The sequence below is a fragment of the Bicyclus anynana genome, chromosome 14 (assembly GCF_947172395.1).
Source record: "Bicyclus anynana chromosome 14, ilBicAnyn1.1, whole genome shotgun sequence".
Classification (NCBI taxonomy): Eukaryota; Metazoa; Arthropoda; class Insecta; order Lepidoptera; family Nymphalidae; genus Bicyclus; species Bicyclus anynana.
Genome location: NC_069096.1, coordinates 7,416,788 through 7,436,719, shown reverse-complemented (window position 1 = coordinate 7,436,719; position 19,932 = coordinate 7,416,788). Strand labels below are relative to the sequence as shown.

The 19,932-nt window shown below is 36.0% G+C and overlaps 3 protein-coding genes across 5 annotated transcripts in view; 2 read left to right on the top strand and 1 right to left on the bottom strand.

The window, feature by feature from the left end:
- Positions 1-37: 37 nt before the first annotated feature.
- LOC112044451 (replication protein A 32 kDa subunit) lies at positions 38-2,937 on the top strand. Its single transcript, XM_024080306.2, has 6 exons — positions 38-209; positions 291-373; positions 591-812; positions 1,360-1,545; positions 2,162-2,367; positions 2,786-2,937. The coding sequence occupies exons 1-6, from the start codon at positions 200-202 to the stop codon at positions 2,865-2,867; spliced, it is 789 nt and encodes a 262-aa protein (XP_023936074.1). The 5' UTR covers positions 38-199; the 3' UTR covers positions 2,868-2,937.
- On the bottom strand, positions 2,767-5,060 carry LOC112044452 (LDLR chaperone boca). Its single transcript, XM_024080307.2, has 3 exons — positions 4,786-5,060; positions 4,454-4,708; positions 2,767-3,572 (listed from the first exon to the last, which is right to left on the bottom strand). Exons 1-3 carry the CDS (start codon positions 4,914-4,916, stop codon positions 3,398-3,400), a joined length of 561 nt encoding a protein of 186 aa, XP_023936075.1. The 5' UTR covers positions 4,917-5,060; the 3' UTR covers positions 2,767-3,397.
- Positions 5,061-5,888: 828 nt separating this feature from the next.
- The window catches only part of LOC112044453 (protein spinster), a 49,999-nt gene continuing 35,955 nt past the window's right edge, over positions 5,889-19,932 (top strand). For all 3 annotated transcript variants that reach the window (XM_024080308.2, XM_024080311.2, XM_024080309.2), the window contains exon 1: positions 5,889-6,426. In XM_024080308.2, the coding sequence (XP_023936076.1) occupies positions 6,222-6,426 (205 nt within the window). In that variant the 5' untranslated portion in view covers positions 5,889-6,221. The remainder of the gene's footprint in view (positions 6,427-19,932) is intronic.

The following is a 19,932-nucleotide window of genomic DNA, read 5'->3' as shown; positions in this document are numbered from 1 at the left end:
AACTGTCATTTAATTTTACCGGCAAACAAACCGCCGGCCGCAAATTCGCAAGTTGAATTGAATTTATAAGTTGGTAAAGTTGTTCTTGTAAATTGTCTTTAATAAATATAAAAACTGTTTCAATTCATTCCATTAAGGACTACGAAAAATCTTGGAACATTTTTATTATAACTTATAAATATCAATAAGTGACATTAAAATGTGGAACGGTAAGTTGTTACTAAAGTTCGATGGTTACAACAATGATTGAATAAAACTCAATGACTCAATTTATTCATTTATTATTCTAGATCAATCTGTTACGGGAGGTGGTTTTTTTAACACACAAAATCAATTCGGTAATGTTAACACTCCAAACCAGCCCCAGAAATCGGTATGTTTTTGTAACATTTACATAATATTAAGTAATACTATAAAAAATTTAATTAACTACCTACCTATAACCTTTATGAAATCATGGACAAACAACAACTTAGCATGTATAAGTTTCTATTTTTGTAGTAAAACACACAGGGTTGTTTTTTTAGACTTAAAAGCTTTGCAGCTTTAAATAATTAAGTTTAAACCTACCAATTTTTGTGTATTTTTAGGGAAGAAGAGCTTCTCGTACAGCTCCAATTGTGATTAAACAAGCACTACATAGTGGAGACGATGGAGTAAAAATATGGGGAACGGAGATCCAAATTGTGTCCGTAGTAGCCAGAATAAGGAATATACAAGTGCAGAGCACTAAAATAACATACACTATACAAGATATAACTGGTAGAATGCGAGCAGTACTGTGGCTAGATATGGAAGCAATGGATGAAGATGTAAGACATCTCAAGCGATCCTAGCAAGTTATAACCAGGCAAACATTGAGGCAACCCCCTTAGGGTTTTACTTACACAAACCTTGCAATTTATTTTTAATTGTATTAGTTACTACTTCTTTTTACATTGTTTATGCCAGTGCTCGGTGGTGAGTGAAGCAAAGAATAATTTTGGTTACTCAATTACTGAACTGATTTGGATGTAAGTTTGCAAATTGCATCCCATTATGGAGGTATGGGGGGTTGTTGTTTTAATTTCCCAGACTGATTATTTACTGAAGTTTTACAAGGCTGCTAACTCTTATCAGTGCAATCCTACTAATATTATAAATGTGAAATTTTGTATGGATGTTTGTTACTCTCTGACGCCTCTACTATTGAATCGATTTGGCTGAAATTCGAAATGAAAATAGATTTTAATCTGGATTAACACTTAACATTTTCATTCCAAAAAAATCCTTGATCCTGCGAGATTGGTTAAAAAATGAAATCCACGTGCTCTCTTTTATTTTTTCTTAAACATTGATAGAAACCTTTTAAAATTTCAGGATAAATCTGCTCCAAAGGTGCAAGTCAATGATTATATACAAATCTATGGAAATGTCAAAACTAACAAAGGTAAAAAAGTCATTATGGCATTCAAAATAATGCCAATCACAGATATGAATGCTATAACATTCCATTACCTACAATGTATTAATAATAAACTGAAGATGGAAGCAGATTTTAAGAAGGTATAGTATAATTACAATAATAAATTATATATATTATAATTGTGTCATATTTAGCCACAATGTGGCCAGTGGCGTGCCCTCCATAGATGCACAAATGCACTGCCTACCCTCTAATTACTAAGTTATGTTGGAGAAAAAAAATTCCATTTTATAAATTTTTTATGTGTAGTGCATACCCTAGTTGAAAACCTTGTGCATGCCACTGCATGTGGCACAGTGGTAGTAGTAGGTAGGTAGTAGTAGGTAGGTAGTATTCCTGCTATCTGCATTCACTATCCACTGTTTCATTCCCACAACTGGAAAATATTTGTGTGATGACCATGTGTGTTTTGCAGCATCTGTAAATTTAGTACTTGCTGCAATTCTCGTATAGGGCAAGGCCTTTTAGTAGGTTACAGAGAGGTTTTGTTGACATGTCTTTCACCTATTTCTACCTTTTATGAACTAACCATAAGCAGCTTTTTTTCAAAATATTGATTGTGTAGTCTTAGGTATGTGTGCTTCTTATTACACAGTAAGCTCTACAAGTACTGTACATTTAATTTGTTTTGTAAGATATGTCCAGTCTAGATGTTGACATCCTCTGAGATTTTAAAGTATTTCTTTTAATTTGTAGAAAAAAACTGAACCAAATGCTACATTCACTAGTGGATTGCCAGCCAATTCCATGGTTGGCATGGGTGATAGTGCTTCAGTGAATGGATTAAATCCACGGCAAGCAATGGTATATAACCTCATTAGAGCTTCCACACAGGAACAAGGTATAAGTAAACAGGACATGTTTGCTAGTCTGAAGGACAAGATGTCTCATGTTGAATTTGAGTAAGTATTTCATTTCTTATATTTGCATTTACGGTGCACACATTGATCACAAGTCCAGGGCTCTGCTCTGAGTTTTTCACTCTATTACCCAATGGACCCAAGACCCACAGTGAATCCCTGAAATGCTAAAATATTCACTGTATTTAAATTATTTATGTAAATTATCGATGGTATAGACATGGCATGGTTCATTTGTAACACTATAATATTTATATAGCCTCAATAGCTCAACGGTAAATCTGACTCATCACCAGGTGGGGTGGAGGGGTGGTAGTTCAATCCCCGCCCTGTTGGTCTTTTGTCATACCCACTCCTTACACAGTCTTTCCCGACTAACTGGAGGGGAATGGGAATATTGTTCTTATTAAAAAAAAATGTGTCAAATGTTCTTTTTTAAAAAAAAAATATTTTTTTCTAGAAACACCCTGGAATGGATGTGCGGTGAGGGACACATATATTCAACTATTGATGAAGAACATTTCCGCGCTACAGACGCCTAAGAAAACAATTGTATGCTTAAAGTTTATTTTTGTAATTTGTGGATAATAAAATAAGAGTACTTGTATTTCAGCAATTTTTTAATTTATATCTCAAAAAATTTAAACACAATAAAATTTACAACTTTATAAAAATGGAATAAAGTAAGGAATTGTTTCAAAAATATGTAGCGGATAGGTACAGATATAAGCTTTTATAGCAATAAAAGTTCTACCTGATTTACAACCAAAGAAAAATATGATAAATTTTGAACTTCTCTGGAACAATCTGTTATAATATGTGTGATACAGTAGCATGTCCTTTGTAGATGCATTAAAGGTTCGAGAGTCCTGCCAACCTATTGCTTACCCTGGTTGAGAAATCTGTGCATACCACTGCATAATTGCACCAAGTTATTTTTGTCTTACATTTAATCAGTATCTTATTTAAAACATTAAGATGACTTGCTCATTAAAATTCTTATCAAAACATAATACTTGGATACAACCAAGTTTGTATAAATAAAACTTATAGATAGTTTATCTTTCAGATCTTACAGTTCATCTCTGAGAACCTTATTTTTAACATCTGGATGTTTGCCTTCATATGTCTGGCTCTCTAATTGAACATCTTTCAGTTCATCTTGTTCTAACAGATACTCTTTTGCTGTCCAAGCTTGAGAACCATCAGAAAACATGAATATGGCTCTGTCATCATCTATTAGATACCTGTAAAAAACATTGTAATGAATAACCATTTGAACAGCTAACTCTAAATTTAAATAATGACATTGAAGTATAGGATATTATTGAAATTGATAAGACAGACAAGTAAAGAGAGATATTATAATGTGACAGATAGCAGCGACAGAGTTTGTACCATCATTTTGTGGTAGAGGAAACACCTTGGGTGTAGGTTTAAAGGATCCTTTAAGAATGCATTAACGCTCGCCTCCCCTTTTCTCCATGCCCACACTAAACAATTCAATAATAACAATAAAACAATGCACAAAATCACTAATACAACTAGTAGCATGACATGCTGCCCAACAAAGAACTGAACTCAAGTCACAGAATACGCTCTTATTTACCCATACTCAAGGAACTCTTAAATAAAACAATTTGAACAAAGTTTGGCAGAGTGAGAGACCAATTCTCGGATTAGCCATAAAATAATTTACTCTTGCTAGAAATCAGGGTCAGGAGGTCCTTTTCCTTATAAGATGGAATGTTGAATGAAAGGCTCATTTCCTTACCAATTTATATAAATTAATGAATGTGTGTGCCACTTACTCATCTGTTAGCCATAGCTCCCAACCCTGTTCTTTAACATTTTTATTACATACTACAGTATAAATAGCCCTTTTCTATAAATAATCCTATCTATTCTATCGGTTACCTATCCCACTTATGCAGGGTCTGCCAAATGTCAATCTCTTTCATTCTTCAAACTGATACACATCTTTCACACACTTATTGAGCCTTCCTCTTCTCTTGTGGCCTTAGACATGCTATTTTAATATTCTTATGGTAATATGACTTTCATCCCTCCCAAATGTCCATACCAAGTTAGCTTTTTCTATAACTATTACATTTAAAAACAATCTCACCTTTCTGCTTGTATATGGTTGCTCCAAAGACCAGTTTGCCATATCTTTGTTAACTCCTCTGTGCGTGCTCTCGAAGGTTTGTTAGCAACGGTTACAAACATCATTAAAGTTTGACCTTTTTTGGTTGCCTGCAGAACTGATTCAGGGCTTGACATGTCAAGTTTGCTAAAATCTACTGTAGGAGGCTTTCGCATATATTCTGGTTTTTCATCTTCAGGTAAAGGTTCTTCATCCTCTTCCCATTGATCAAAAAGCCTAGAAAACAGAGTAATGCATGAAAACACTCAGTGATAACATTTGATACAGCATTTGATAAGAACATTGTAATTTACCGTTCCATATCAGCATCGCTGAAGTCACGAATGTCTTTTTTAGCCCATGTCGGCTTTTCTTCATCATTGTATTTTTTACTGAAACTCCCACTTGCACAAAGTAAAATTATAAAGTATATAAACTTGGACATTTCGTTGGATAAATGTAAACACTAAACAGTACTTCAGTATTTCAATTTGAAAATTTCATTACAGTAATCTTTACTAAATGTAATGTAGAATTAAAAGAAAATATGTAAATCACAACGCAATGCAATACAAAAAAATTCAAACTTGGATTATTTTCACAGATTAATAGATTATTTTACTCTTTGTCTTTGATTCAAATCAAATTTCAGATTTCTTAGACAGAGAAGTATTGTGACTTGTTAATTGTCTATCTGTGGTCCATAGAGTACATTGAATGCATAGAGGAATTAGATATGGAGATGCATCGCACCCAAATTCACCAACAAAATTGTCTGTCGTTTTTTGAGGGGGACGAGGTAAACTCATACATCGAAAATATTTAACACCTTTAAAAATATTCTATGTCCATACACTACACATAGTTGTGTGTAAATTTGACTCGCAATGCACTCACGCGTAATTTTTACACAGAAACACATTGCTAAGACTATCCACAGATTAATTACATAGAATATTCGATTACTAATCGATGTTTGGCTGTTTCGTCAAAATAATCGATTCTATTTATAAATTGTTTTTATTACAAATTTGATAAAATTAAGGTTAAAATACTTTCAAATGAAACGTCACTCCATCTTTTACTAAACTACAAGTTTTTGGCCGCTTTTTATGCCATTTCACTACATTAACTGACATTTTTAGAGAGCTCTTTACACGACGAAAACGATTACAACAATGAAACATCGATTCTATAGCAACAGTTTTTATAAAAGCGTTAGATCATAGACTTTTGATCTTTGCCACAGGGGTAACGGTCAGCGAGGCAGGTCTTGTTATTTAAATGGTCTAAGGTATTTTCTCTATTTAACGCAGAGACGTTTTTATTTCGCTGTCTATGGAGTGTTGTCATATAAGTGACGTTGAGTTATGTCAAAACTCTGACAACTCACAGAACTGACAGTGACATAACTTTAAATTGCCTGCGTTTGCGTTGTTCATCACGGTTCATGGCGCGAGTGTGGAATACGGAACCGAAGTGCCGATTTTGTAAATGTAATTTAGTTGTCTGCAAGTCTGTCACTGTAGCGGGCTTAGTTTCGGTTGTGTATTGTTAAAATTTTATTGTCACCACCTGTAAAACTGAAGCTTTTCGAAGCTTTAGCCCGACCTTCCGGCACTTATCTGACATTTACACCTACATTTCTATCTTTTTAGTCTTACTTGTGTAGTGTTTCAAATCTCCAAGTTGGATACGGCCAAGTGGTAGTGCAGTTAATTAACAGTTGAACATTTGTGGGGTGGGTAAAATGGACCAGAGTAGCATTACTCCAAACACATCCAACCAACAGTTGGTGATAAACGGGGACAATGATTCTGCGACAGCATTGCTGCATGAGAAACAGTCTCGGAGACGGGACGATCTGAGCGATGTCACCTTCAAAGAATACATGACTGTCGGCATTTTGTGTTTCGTCAACCTCATCAACTATATGGACAGGTTTACCCTGGCTGGTGAGTCCTTACCATAGATAATATTCAGTATATTTTTAAGCAGTGGGGAGTTCAGGGTTTTGAGGACAGGGTAGGCGCCCTTTACAAACATGGAAAACATTATGAGAATCTGATTGGTGTATGTTTGTATTATTATTGACAGATTTTAGATAACAATCTAATAAATAAGAAATATATTTTTCCCTCAAACTATAAACTAGATAAAATCTAATAGGACTTAAAAGTCTTATGGGATTTAAGTAAATTATTGTTGAAAGAAATCTAGATTCTTACACACAATATAAAGATGGTAATTCAAGGTAAAACCTAGAGACTATCTTTGATCATCATCATCATTAACAAACCATATTTGGCTCCTCTCAGATTGAGTGGGGTTAGGCTAATAGTCCACCATGCTGACCCAATGCGGATTGGCAGGCTTTACACACATGGTAAATTTTCCTCACAATGTTTTTCCTTGACTGTTAGAAGCATGTGATATTTAATTTCTTAAAATGCACGTAACTGAAAAGTTGGAGGTGCATGTCCCTGACAGTATTTGAACCTACAACCTCCAAATCAAAGGCAGATCTCATATCCACTGCTATCAATAAAAATATTCAATACTTAATGCTAATTACTGCTTACAATTTCTTGTGAAGTGGAAATTGTTAATGGCTTTATTTGAATACTGAACAGAAGTTAATTTTGAATTATTGTTTAATACAAATATTATGAAGATACATTATGCTGTTATTTCCAAGGACTATCTTCGAGTATATGATAACATTACTGTATCAAAATATCAGCTAACTTCTAATTTGTTTCTTTTACACAGTAGGTAAAGTAGGAGTATATGGAAATCCTTGTTACAGTAATGTTACTGTTAGCGAGCAAAGAGGAGGGGCACGAATGAGCTAACATGCTCTGAACCACAATGGTCAACTGAACCAAACCAATAGGATGTATTGAAACTCTTAATTTTTTATGAATCAGAATTCCGTGTGTGTAAAGCTGTGTGACATCTGCTGGTTAGTTCATAAACATTTAACACAATGTATATTGAATATGGAATAGGAATACAATCCAAAACCTGATAAAATTGTGTGACCTATTTAAACATAAGTCACACAATTTTATCACACAGATTAAGTGTACATTTTGGTGTTCCTTTTTTTTTTATTCTTTACAAGTTAGCCCTTGACTATAATCTCACCTAATGGTAAGTGATAATGCAGTCTAAGATGGAAGCGGGCTAACTTGTTAGGAGGAGGATGAAATCCACACCACTTTCGGTTTCTACACGGCATCGTACCGGAACGCTAAATCTCTTGGCGGTACATCTTTGCGGTCGGTGGTAACTAGCCACGACCAAAGCCTCCCACTAGCCAGACCTGGACAAATTAAGAAAATCTCAATCTGCCCAGCCGGGGATCGAACCCAGGACCTCCGTCTTGTATATCCACCGCTCTTACCACTGTGCTCGTATATTCTAAGATGGAAGCGGGCTAACTTATTAGGAGGAGGATGAAAATCCACACTTTTAGGTTTCTACATGTAACATTGTCTCTGCTTTTTGTCCTTGCTACTTCCCATGCCACTTGGTCAGTGTGTGGCAGGCCCATAAGATAAAAGCTTTGACAGAAGTTAAGCTGGTTTTAGAGTCACGCTGACCGGACGCTGACCATGGGCACTGACGGCTCAGCGCGTAGCGCGCCGACTACCGCACGTTAGGAGTTAATACATTTCGTCTGACAGCGCGGACGGTCAGCTTCTTTTCAGCGTGACTCTAAAACCAGCCTTAGTAATGAATATTCAGTATTCAGTGTTTGACTTCTTCATTCAGCCACAGGCTCTGAGACTATAATGTATAAACTAAAATGCATCATAGACTATTTCACTACTAAAGAACTTGGTCAAGCATCACTTTGACTTATTCAATTTGACAATTTCACCCCAATGGCTAGTACAGTTGAGCAAAAAAACCGATAAGATTCAATCTACCGGCGACAAACAGAATCTTTAGCCGTTTATATTATAACATGTGCGTGTATCTACCAAGTAACTGAAAGCTATGTTTTTCAGGAAGAGATAGGCTTAAATTAGGTCATGAAAAATCTCGCATTACATCATGTTTACCCTATTGCCCAATTTTTTTTAATCCTTACATGGTGTTAAGGTAGTTTTCTTAAACTACTAGGATTATATAGATTACCCATGGCTTTGTGGCCCATGTTATCTCATTATACGACATTATTGTACCCATAAAGGAATAAAGTTACAAAATGTTTGCTAGCTCTATTCAAATGTAGTGACAAACCGGATGATTCATAAATTAAAAATGCGATGTCCTTTATAAGACCCATGTTACGTGTTAATTACGTAAAATGACGCTCAACGGCGAACGCAGTGGTATGCGCGGTGGATTTATAAGACGGAGGTCCTGGGTTCGATGCCCGGTTGGGCCGATTGAGGTTTTCTTAATGGGTCCAGGTTTGGCTGGTGGGAGGCTTCGGCCGTGGCCAGTTATCACCCTACCGAAAAGACGTACCGTCACGCGATTTAGCGTTCCGGTGCGATGTCGTGTAGAAACCGAAAGGAGTGTGGATTCATCCTACTCTTAACAAGTTAGCCCGCTTCCATCTTATATTGCATTATTACTTAGCTTCAGGTGAGATTGCAGTCAAGGGCTAACTTGCAGAGAATTTAAAAAAAATAAGTATGTGCCACGCCATATACTGTATCGATAAAACCTCAATAGCTCAACAGAAAAGAGATCGGACTCATTACCGAAAGGTAATGGTTCGATCCCCGTCGCTAGACTGATGTCGTTACTGAGTGGACTGTGGATACGACATCACTCGTAACATTCTTCTCTGACTTTTGTTGGGAATACTGGTTATATTTAAAAATTTTGGTAAATTTTCTTTAAAATAAAAGAACTACGTACATGTACAATGTACAATACATACTCGTAGTTAGGCTACTCGCCTGATATATAAAACTAAGAAGATTTTTGCATATAGGCAGTTTAGATGCCTAGAAACTCTAATCACATTTTTATTTGTGAAAATAATTTCGTAATTGTAATATTTTTATAAAACAAAATTGTATTTTTATGACGTCACCGCAAACGCCAATGATAAAACGTCATTCGCTACAAGGCATCGGTTTGTGATTGGCGCTTGCGGTGACGTGATATATCACATCTGTTATCTCTATTAATAACGTCACTTGCTAATGTGTTGTGTATCGGCGGCAAAAAATTTACGTAGATATTTTTTCATTTGTATTAAATTTTTTAGTGGTTATTATTGACGGGACAAAATAAAATACAGTTTATAATACTTCCATAATTCAGTTTAGACACTGTTTACAAAAGAGGCAAGTAGCCTATTGCCGTAGGCTCCTTAGTCTACGCACAGCATAACTGGTGGGTTTGGATGAATGCAGAAGCTCTTCCTGATGGGGTCTCGAAGACTACACTTGGGTTTACTGTGAAAAAAAAAACAATTTAGGTAATGATTCTACCGCCGGCGTTATTAATTTATACAATGTGACGTAACTACCCTTGATACCATGGGCAGTAATCCCACCATTACGAATTAAAAAAAAAATTACATATTGTAAAGGGGACACATTGTATAATGTACATTAAGTGAAAGGGAAGCCCACGCACGTGATTCGACACTGGAGATTAGTTCCCAGGATACGTGACATCGACCCTTCGTGTTTTTTTAAATAGCCGCAAGTATTTAAACTGTATGAAACTTGTATTCTTTTGCAATAATATATCGAGTACAAAGAAAATGAAATCAAACATTTATTTTATTTATATCTTACTAGCCAAATCCCCGCGGTTTTATCCGCGTAGTTCCCGTTGCCGTGAGAATACGGGGATAAAACGATAGAATATGACACTCACAGATAACGTGGCTTTCTTGTGGTAAAAGAATTTTCAAAGTCGGTTCAGTAGCTCTAGAGATTACCCCCTACAATACCACAAACTTTAACTCTTTATAATATTCGTATACTTGGATTGTCTGTATGTTTAGCCAGTAAATAGTATGTAATACTTTAAATATTTTCCCATGTTCGTCAGATTGCTTGCGTTGTTTGCTTTTCTCCAGTGCGACGTTTCGCCTTGACTGAAATTTACTAGGTTACTAGCGGACGCCCGCGACTTCGTCTGCGTGGAATTCAGTTTTTCACAAATACCACGAGAACCATGGATTTTTCCGGGATAAAAAGTAGCCTACGTGTTATCCAGAGTAAAATCTACTTCCATTCCAAATTTCAGCCAAATCAGCTTCAGTAGCCGCAGCGTAAAAGAGAAACAAACATACTTACACACAAACTTTCGCCTTTATAATACTAGTGTGATATAGTCACATGAGTACCTGCACTGCCACGTGTACACTTTCTCGGAGACAATTCATCAAATAATCCTTTTCTACTCATACAAATCAAATGCACAATCGCCGTTGAATTTTTTTTTCACGAAATTTTATTTATTCAACAAAACGAGTTCTCGAATAAGTAGTTTTGAACAGTTCGTATACTTCAAATGAGAGAGGGGAATGTTTAAAGTGTTGGGCAAATACCTACACGATGAGAGATGGTTTGATTGCACAGAGGTTGATCGCCAATATTAGCATAGGGCGGATGATTTCCCCGGGGCACAATCAGCACTCTGTTTACACATGGCTGGTGGCGACGGTCCTCGAATTACTATTATCTAGATTGAAATCTTGAATGTGAAATTTGTGGAAAGCTGCACTGGGGTGGCAGGCTTAATGCGTGTTTCAGGTTTCAAATAACAACCACCGCTATCTACGCGTGTTATCTGTTATATTCATACTAATGTTAATACAATAAAAGCGACAGCGAGTTTGTTTGTTCGAGTTGCTCTAACTACTGTTATCGACACAGAAAAATAATATGGCGTTATTTACCGACATGGTAGTGATTGGCCTCTAAACTATATTAAATTAACGAACTATAATTTTCTGTTACTCAGAAAGGACCTGGTATTTATGAGTAATACTTCTTACAAAGAAATCGTAAAGAGTGCCTTCCGCAAAAAGATTTAAAAAAACCAAAAATTATGCGTAAAATCAACAGGAAATAATGTACCCCCTTTATGACAGAGAACTTTCATCAGTTGTAGGAACAATTGTAGGACGATACATAACAAAATTCGTCAAACATAGTTTGTAGGTAATGCGTGTCTAATAAACAGCGTGTGAAAAACATACCTGAAACCTTATTAAGTCAGCCACTGACGATCAAGCAATCTCACATACCTGCAGCACTAACGGCTTGACAGCCGTAGCCATCAGGCATGTGACATTACTTGACTGAGATTAGACGGGAAAATAGGAAACGCATTAATAGACGCCACGAAATAAGTCACGCAGCTAAAACCTGAACTAAAATTGACAGCGCCTTACACAAATGACAATAAGACCGCCATTACCAAATGACAATGAGCGCGACATTAGCGCTGGACTTATATCCTGGCGCGGAGTATAATGATGAATTAAATAGTCAAGAGAGCTGAGAATGAACGTAGACGCATTTGGCATAGATAACGTTGATTGTTTACTATTGTACTATCGCCTCATTATCGTGAATCATGATGATATGGCGCATAGGTCAAGGACCATGAATCACATGTTACGTCACAACTACGAAACATATACGAGACAAGACTATTATTAAAATGTCGCCAACAGTGCAAGAATAATAATTATTTGATTATTTAAATGACGTATTCGTAAACGTAGTGGTACGGGTTTTACAACCTACTTTTGGTTACTCATAAACCAACGATGTGAGGCGTAAGCAAATATGAAATGTTATGGGTAGAATTTTCAACTTAAGTGTTTTTCAGATATTTTAATACGTACTATTATCGTGAATCGCGGCAAACTTTCAATAATGAAACGAACTGTCACCCGCACTATTCTACATGAAACGAACTGTAAAGCTATGTAAAATGCAACATTTTTTTTATTTCAAATTAATTTAAAACTTGAACATCACAATGATCAAAAAGTGATTAGATTTAGGAATTAAAAATATATTGTAAACATACGTTTTTCTAATATTATACACGCCAAAGTAAATAAACTCATCCTGAACTTTTTATACAATACATGTTGTTATGGTACAGAAAAGAACATGGCTACTTTGACCAATGATTTTATACTAATAGACATGTCACTAGCGTGTCGAAACTGAGTCGAACAGTGGCTAATTGTCTTAATTTCATTTGTACCTAATAACAACAAAAGGTATTTAAACAAACGATACCTAAATATTGTCTGCAATGTCGATTTGTGTGTTCAGGAAGTATTAAAACTATACATATAAAACATAAATATATAATGTCAGGAAACACAAATAGGCACTACACGTATTTTACTTCTCCAGACATCGTTTCGCATGGCCGTGGTGTATTTTCGCCCTATGTTACTTGGAGTAGGTAAATAATGCGGAACTCTTTTTGCGGTTACTTTGTAGGCACGTAACATATCTAATAGTATAAAATCAATGTCTTTGATCCAGAAAAAGAGTAAAGTTGTAGAAGAACGCAAGCGTGCTTCGAACAATCGCTACTGCATTAATATAACAATACTGTTATTTACGAAGTTACTGTAGGAGGGACCCCCAAGGATAGCTTAAGCTTACAAAGCGCTGCATCATGCACCTTTCTACAATATGTTTTTTTATTTTTTCAAAAACGGACCCGTTGTCCCGTTGTTTAGATCACGTCCTACTTCGACTTTGTGGTACTTTTATTCGTAAGCAAAACAAGAATTATTAGATTTTTTTGTCTTTTGAGCATTTATTCGAACTATGCTGCAATGCAGTTGCATAAAGAATTTGATAGTAATAAACTTTCTTGCTACTAGTAGCTAGTCCTTGACCTTATTATGACTAGCTGATGCCGCGCAGTATCACCCGCGTAGTTCCCGTTCCCGTAGGAATACGGGAATAATATATAGCCTATAGACTTCTTCAATAAATGGGCTATCTAACAATGAATGAATTTTTCAAATCGGACCAGTAGTTCCTGAGATTAGCGCGTTCACGTGAACAAACTTTTCAGCTTTATAATATTAGTAAAGTAAATATACGAGTAAGTAGATACTTTATTTTTTTTTTTTTAAAGAATATTTGTCATATTTTTTAAATATGATAAATATTTCCATTACCCTCCAACTAATCGGGAAAGACTGTATTAGGAGTGGGTACGACAATAGACCAACGGGGCCGGGATCGAACCACCACCCCTCGGTGATGAGTCCGACCGCTCTTACCGTTGAGCTATTGAGGCTCTACTTGTAGGACCCAACTGTAAAATAATTACTATTTCAATCATATTGTAAAGTACGTTTATGGTACATTAGTTAACCATAATATACTCTACTAAATACTTCATAGAATTTAATTTGACGTATTACGTAACGCGTTTACTTGTAATTAGTTTTGACTGCATTCCTCTATAATTGGTTAGATCTATCATTTCGCCCGTCATTGCTTTTGTAATAATAATAATAATTAATATTAACCACCATGACGACCTTAGATAGGTAGGTAGAGGTACATGTTTTGTTATGTAATTTTGTTAGTTAGGTACCTACTTCTGACCTAACAGCTCCATCGTTCTTCATGATATTTTAGCACATAATATACTTATATATAGTTTCCTATTAGTGATTCTCCTTCCTATTAGTGATTTGTCGGCCTCCGTGGCGCAGTGGTATGCGCAGTGGACTTACAAGACGGAGGTCCTGGGTTCGATCCCCGGCTGGGTTTATTGAGGTTTTCTTAATTTGTCCAGGTTCCGGTACGATGTCGTGTAGAAACCAAAAGGGGTGTGGATTGTCATCCTACTCCTAACAAGTTAGCCCGCTTCCATCTTAGATTGCATCATCACTTACCATCAGGTGAGATTGTAGTCAAGGGCTAACTTGTACAGAATAAAAAAAAAAATCATCCGAGAAATAAAAAATATATCTCTAGCGCTAAAAAATCTGTATACTTATAACTACTGTATATTTCTATCTGTTAACTTACATAACTTGAGTGTTACGTGCAGGAAAATATTATCTACACATATAAACATTTTTAATTAGTTTAAACCTAGTTTTTAATGTTCGTCTAACACCATCGTTAAGGTCATTAAGGTTTTAAAAAAAACACTTTCCGCTGACCTTAGTATCATAGTAAGTCACGTTGTCTCTAATTTATTATAATAACTAGCGGATGGCTATTGATTTCTTTGGTAAGGGTAAGGCTAAGTAATGTCATGCTCCTTGTTCCCATTTGCTAAACTAGCGGACGACCGCGACTTCGTCCGCGTGGAAATCAATGTAAATTTTCAAGCCCTATTTAACAATTTCAGGGTTGAATTTTAAAAAATTTTGAAACACTTTATATTTCGTGTTTTGTTTATGATTGATGAACAAACTTTTAAAACAGTAACTCTAAAAATGAAGGATTTTCCATACAAACTTTCAACCAATATTACACCCCCTTCTCATTTTATTTTCGCAATAAAAAGTATCATATAACCTTCTCCGTATTAAACTGTACCAAGTTTCATTTGAATTCATTCAGTAGTTTCAGCGTGATGCCCGAATAACAAAAAAACTCGAACAGACAGACAAAAAATCGAAAAAAAAAATATTTTTAGCTTCAGTATCGATTATATAACGTCCCCCAACAAACATTTTCAAAATATCTTCAATGTACAGAATAAGTACCTATAGATATAGATGTACTGAAAAAGCAACTCTTCCGCCGGCTCTTCTCAGCGGAACCTGCCTTCCGAACCGGTGGCCTTTACAAATAGTCAAACTTGACGTTTCAAAAGTGCTTGTAAATTAATCTAAATGGGTTTAGCGGTTATTCGTGATATTTTTCTTTTTAACGCGTACAGACAGACAGACTCTTTAGTATTAGTAAGGATGCAATAATGGTACAATCAGTTATTAATATTATGCCGCACACCAGCCTACATATGCCACGCTTGTTAAATCGAAAACCATTACAAGATACTCGATGTGTTCTCGAGTGTGCTTAATGTTTCTAGGCTTAGGAAATATTGTAAGATTTTATTTTACTTGTGACATCACTTGCTTCTGCCCTGCGCCTTTCGAAGCGTTAACGCTTATAGAAATATAATTGACGTGTAATTTGGCTAGGCCCTCGAACTTGTGATAATAATAGATCAGTAAAATGCTTACTGTCTGAGTGTTATACTGCCTATAGTTATTTAAATATATTACTCATTTATTCCTTAAGTGTCTTTTAAAAGAATGGAAGCTCGATGAATGAATGACGTTGCTTAGAAGACTATCGAAGTAATACTACGAGTACGAACTATATTTTGTATAGTACAACAAGCAAACGAATAATAATCTTACGAGTACTCGTAGTTGTTCGTGTAATAGCTCTAGCAACCATACCACAGAAAACATAATATGTACTTGTACATATCGTCCCTTAGCTTACAACATACATACTTACTTCGAAACAACATACTTTGAAACAGCATTGCAGATATACTAGTAAGTGCGGTACCCGGACCAAATCTGTGACTTTCTTAGTCACAGATTTGAGATTATTCAGAAGGAAAGAAAAATATCATTCAAACCAATTAATTAGTTCTGAAAATATGACCATACAATGTACGTACCATTTGAAGATATTCATGGCCAGCGGTAATCACTTAACATCAATTGACCTGCTTGCTCATTTGTTCGCAATTTATAAAAAGAGACTATGAGTAGGTACCCACTCGTTATACAGTGCAATTTACGGCCGTTTTCAATAACCTATCTATCCGCCATTTCGCTTACTAAAGTTAGGAAAATCTATCTTTCTGTTCTTATCTGCTTTTCAATAACATACTGACAGATAGTTTGACTGTTACTGATGATCGAGGATAGCTATCTATCCGTAATCTTGGATAGGTTATTGAAAACGGCCGTTAGACTATACTAGGACTTACCCCGTACGAGATCAATATTGAATTCACGAGTATTATTCTTTAGAAATGATTAATAGTCCTAAATATTGCACCCATAATATATTTTCATTTGAGAAAGCAATAAAAAACTTCTGGTTTGTAACTATTATATTGTGTAATAAAAGAGGGTCCCGCTGTTCCCATTTTGTTAAATTATTATTGGGGTGCGGGTGTGTACACATCGTTTAATAAATGAAATATGTGAACGCTTCGTCGCTTAGGTGCTGTGTGCACGGTGAGGGGTTAAAAATATATTGTTAAGGTATCGATTGAAATATTGTATTCGGCTCATGTACTCGTAGTTTATATATGTGGATAGTCTTTTAACCGTGTTGTTATTTTAATTGTTACTTATTGTAGGTTCAATTACCTTGACATTTATTAATTTTTTTTGATTGAGTTGATGCAAATGTGTTTTGAAGTTCCGTCATTAGAAAAACCGAAACTTCAATAATAATTTCACACCCAGTTTGTGTGAAAGTTTTATGGATGTTTCGTTTTCTCTTTTTTAAATTCCGTCACAAAAAATGTAAATATCCAACCTAAATATAACCTTGTTACGTACTCGTATCATTACTCGTATTTGTGCTTGCAGTTTATTTATGTTTCTATTATGAAAGAACAATGTTTTTTATGCGATTTTCTTCATATTACTCAGGTTCCAAGGCTGAAAATCGCTGTATTTGCTTGGTGTATGCAGCACAATGCTGAGCTGGAACTATTTTTCCAGGTTGTGCTAATCATGATATACCTGCTTAGTGGTTTCTGATGCTTAGGCTAGTTTTGGTATTGACTAACCTTAGTGGTCGAGGTATCAAGCAGGTTTTAAATGTTTTTCTTTCTTTCTTTCTATTCACTTAAATTAAGTTTTTGAATATCTCAGTGGCCATATTACATCTCAAATTTCAGTATTCCAGACTCGGCAGTTGAAGGCTAAAGCCCTGCTTTGATAAATCTCAAACTCACTAAGTCAAATAATAATCAGTTAGTAATTGATTAAAAAATACACTTAATACAGACTACACCAAATACCCAAAATAAAAATAATACACCAATCCAATGATGTTCGAAGAAAAATGAGACGCTGATTGTAGATCTAGACGCCCAAAAAACGTCCTTTACGATCCTGACGATGACAGAACGAACGACAATGCATCCCAGGCAACACAAACACAAGCTACACAGCGTCTTCGCCGGCGAAGATGAGGTCCCCGATATCTGACGTCACCCAGACGTGGGCTTTTTAACTCACGCCGTTGACAACGAAGCTGAAATAATTCTTGTGTGCCGGTTGTAAACATCGAATGTGGTTTATGTAACCTATCTACCTCTTTTTTCTGCTGACATAATTGCACCAATCTTTGATTAATAATCAAAGATTGTTAGAATTTATATATGTACTCGTATGTACCTATTATCTGATAATGAAAACTTGATAATAAAGGAATACAATAGGAGAAATTTTATCATTTTACTATTAAAACGTTAGTTACTACATTGCGGTATTCCTATTCATTGAACAGTAAAACTATTTAACGGCCGTCGTTAAACTACAATAGTGATAGCTGTGATCTAAACAGTTCATTAAAGAAAATCGTAAAGTCTATTGAGGCAACATTATTCGCCGAAATGCAAGCCTCTTAAAGTCTCTACAGACGGGCTGCTATTTAGCTGCAAATCGTAGGCTGTATAGATATTACAGACACCATTGCCGGCAGACTTTGACGGCCTCCGTGGCGCAGTGGTATGCGCGGTGGATTTACAAGACGGAGGTCCTGGGTTCGATCCCCGGCTGGGCCAATTGAGGTTTTCTTAATTGGTTCAGGTCTGGCTGGTGGGAGGCTTCGACCGTGGCTAGTTACCATCCTACCGGCAAAAGACGTACCGCCAAGCGATTTAGCGTTCCGGTTCGATGCCGTGTAGAAATCGAAAGGAGTGTGGATTTTCATCCTCCTCCTCACAAGTTAGCCCGCTTCCACCTTAGATTGCATCTTCACTTACCATCAGGTGAGATTGTAGTCAAGGGCTAACTTGTATTGAATAAAAAAAAAATTACCGGACTGATGTAAAGTCGGGCTAGGTACTTTATTTTACATACCATCATCATTGACAGACGATGGACGTCCACTGCTGGACATAGGCCTCTGGCATGGAATGGCCATAAAAAGGTAGTGCCCGTTAATGACCACGCTGGGCATGCGGGTTGGCCATTTGCAGGGCGTCGCTGCTGCTCGACACTGGTGCGGAAAATAGTGCGGAATATCTAAATAAATGCGAAGATCTAATTATCTAACTAAACTCCAGTAGGGCGTTGAACCTGAGTCACACATTTTTTCTGTCATTAACAAGTCAATAACCGGTCGGTATAAATTTGCATCACCAGATAAATTAATTAGTCTTACCAATTTTTGTACTAAAGTTTAGTATGAAAAACACAAAACAATGCTGGTTTCAGAAACTTCTTTGTAATCGCTAATTAGCTTAGTATTCTCTTTTAGAGCTTTTTGTAACAGAGATATTCAGGGGAAGTCCTATCGCCGTACTTAGTCTAACATACAAAGTACACCTTCGAAGGGAATAAAGGTGATGGTTTTTATCACTATAAAAAAATAGACGATAGTTTTGATTACTATAAAAAACTTATTAAAACTTAGTAGAATGCAAACGCTTCCCAAAACGATAACAAACACAAACACACTGTTACCTAGAAATCTATTGCATCGCACGTGACGTGGAGTTTATAAACAATGTCCTATGTAAACATCAATGTGAAAATGGGAACCAAATTAAAGATACCTTGTCCCTTTGTCGTTCTCTGGAGTTTGGCTGACGCGTTTCACACGTCACGATGTAATTTCAATAAAATCAAGTGTTAGTTTGCAGAGGTTCATTAAGAATATAATGGAATGACTGATTTTGCTATACTCCACGAAAAGCCGACAAATCCAAGCGTCAATATGACCCAGAACCGGTAGATCCTCAGTGCTCCTCAAGTAGGATGCGCGACACTAGATATCTCGTGCCGAGAGACAATTATATTGAAATCAAATATATCGTTGCATCTTTCATTGCTATGGGACGAAAGAGAGAGATGATAATTTCGATTCTGTCGCTATTGGTTGACTTGTCACGAAACATGTCTTTGAGGCAACTTGGACCTACAGTAGCGATATTTTTATAACTTGACTGTGTGGGTCTCGAATTTGTCTCTATTTATCTTTCCCAAACACCACACTATAGATAGAGCCAGACACAATATATAGAATAATGCTACAGCCTACAAAGTATGTTAATGATACAATATTCGGTTGCGAAGGAAATTAGAACTTGTCACTGACGGAAATAAAAATCTCGTCTGTAAAGTCTCTTACTCGTTGGCATCGTAAAAGTTGCACAAGTTTATCACAGCCATTTCTTTTACGAGCTCTAGCATCTACTCGTAGCTAGGTGTTGAATATGATAGGTCTACCGCAACGCTTTGT

Coding starts and splice junctions, on each gene's coding strand:
- LOC112044451 (XM_024080306.2), top strand. Junction 374..590: donor CAAACCAGCCCCAGAAATCG/GTATGTTTTTGT, acceptor GTGTATTTTTAG/GGAAGAAGAGCTTCTCGTAC. Junction 1,546..2,161: donor TGGAAGCAGATTTTAAGAAG/GTATAGTATAAT, acceptor TTTAATTTGTAG/AAAAAAACTGAACCAAATGC.
- LOC112044452 (XM_024080307.2), bottom strand. CDS start 4,916: ATGTCCAAGTTTATATACTTTATAATTTTACTTTGTGCAAGTGGGAGT. Junction 4,709..4,785: donor AGCGATGCTGATATGGAACG/GTAAATTACAAT, acceptor TCTGTTTTCTAG/GCTTTTTGATCAATGGGAAG. Junction 3,573..4,453: donor AACCATATACAAGCAGAAAG/GTGAGATTGTTT, acceptor TGTTTTTTACAG/GTATCTAATAGATGATGACA.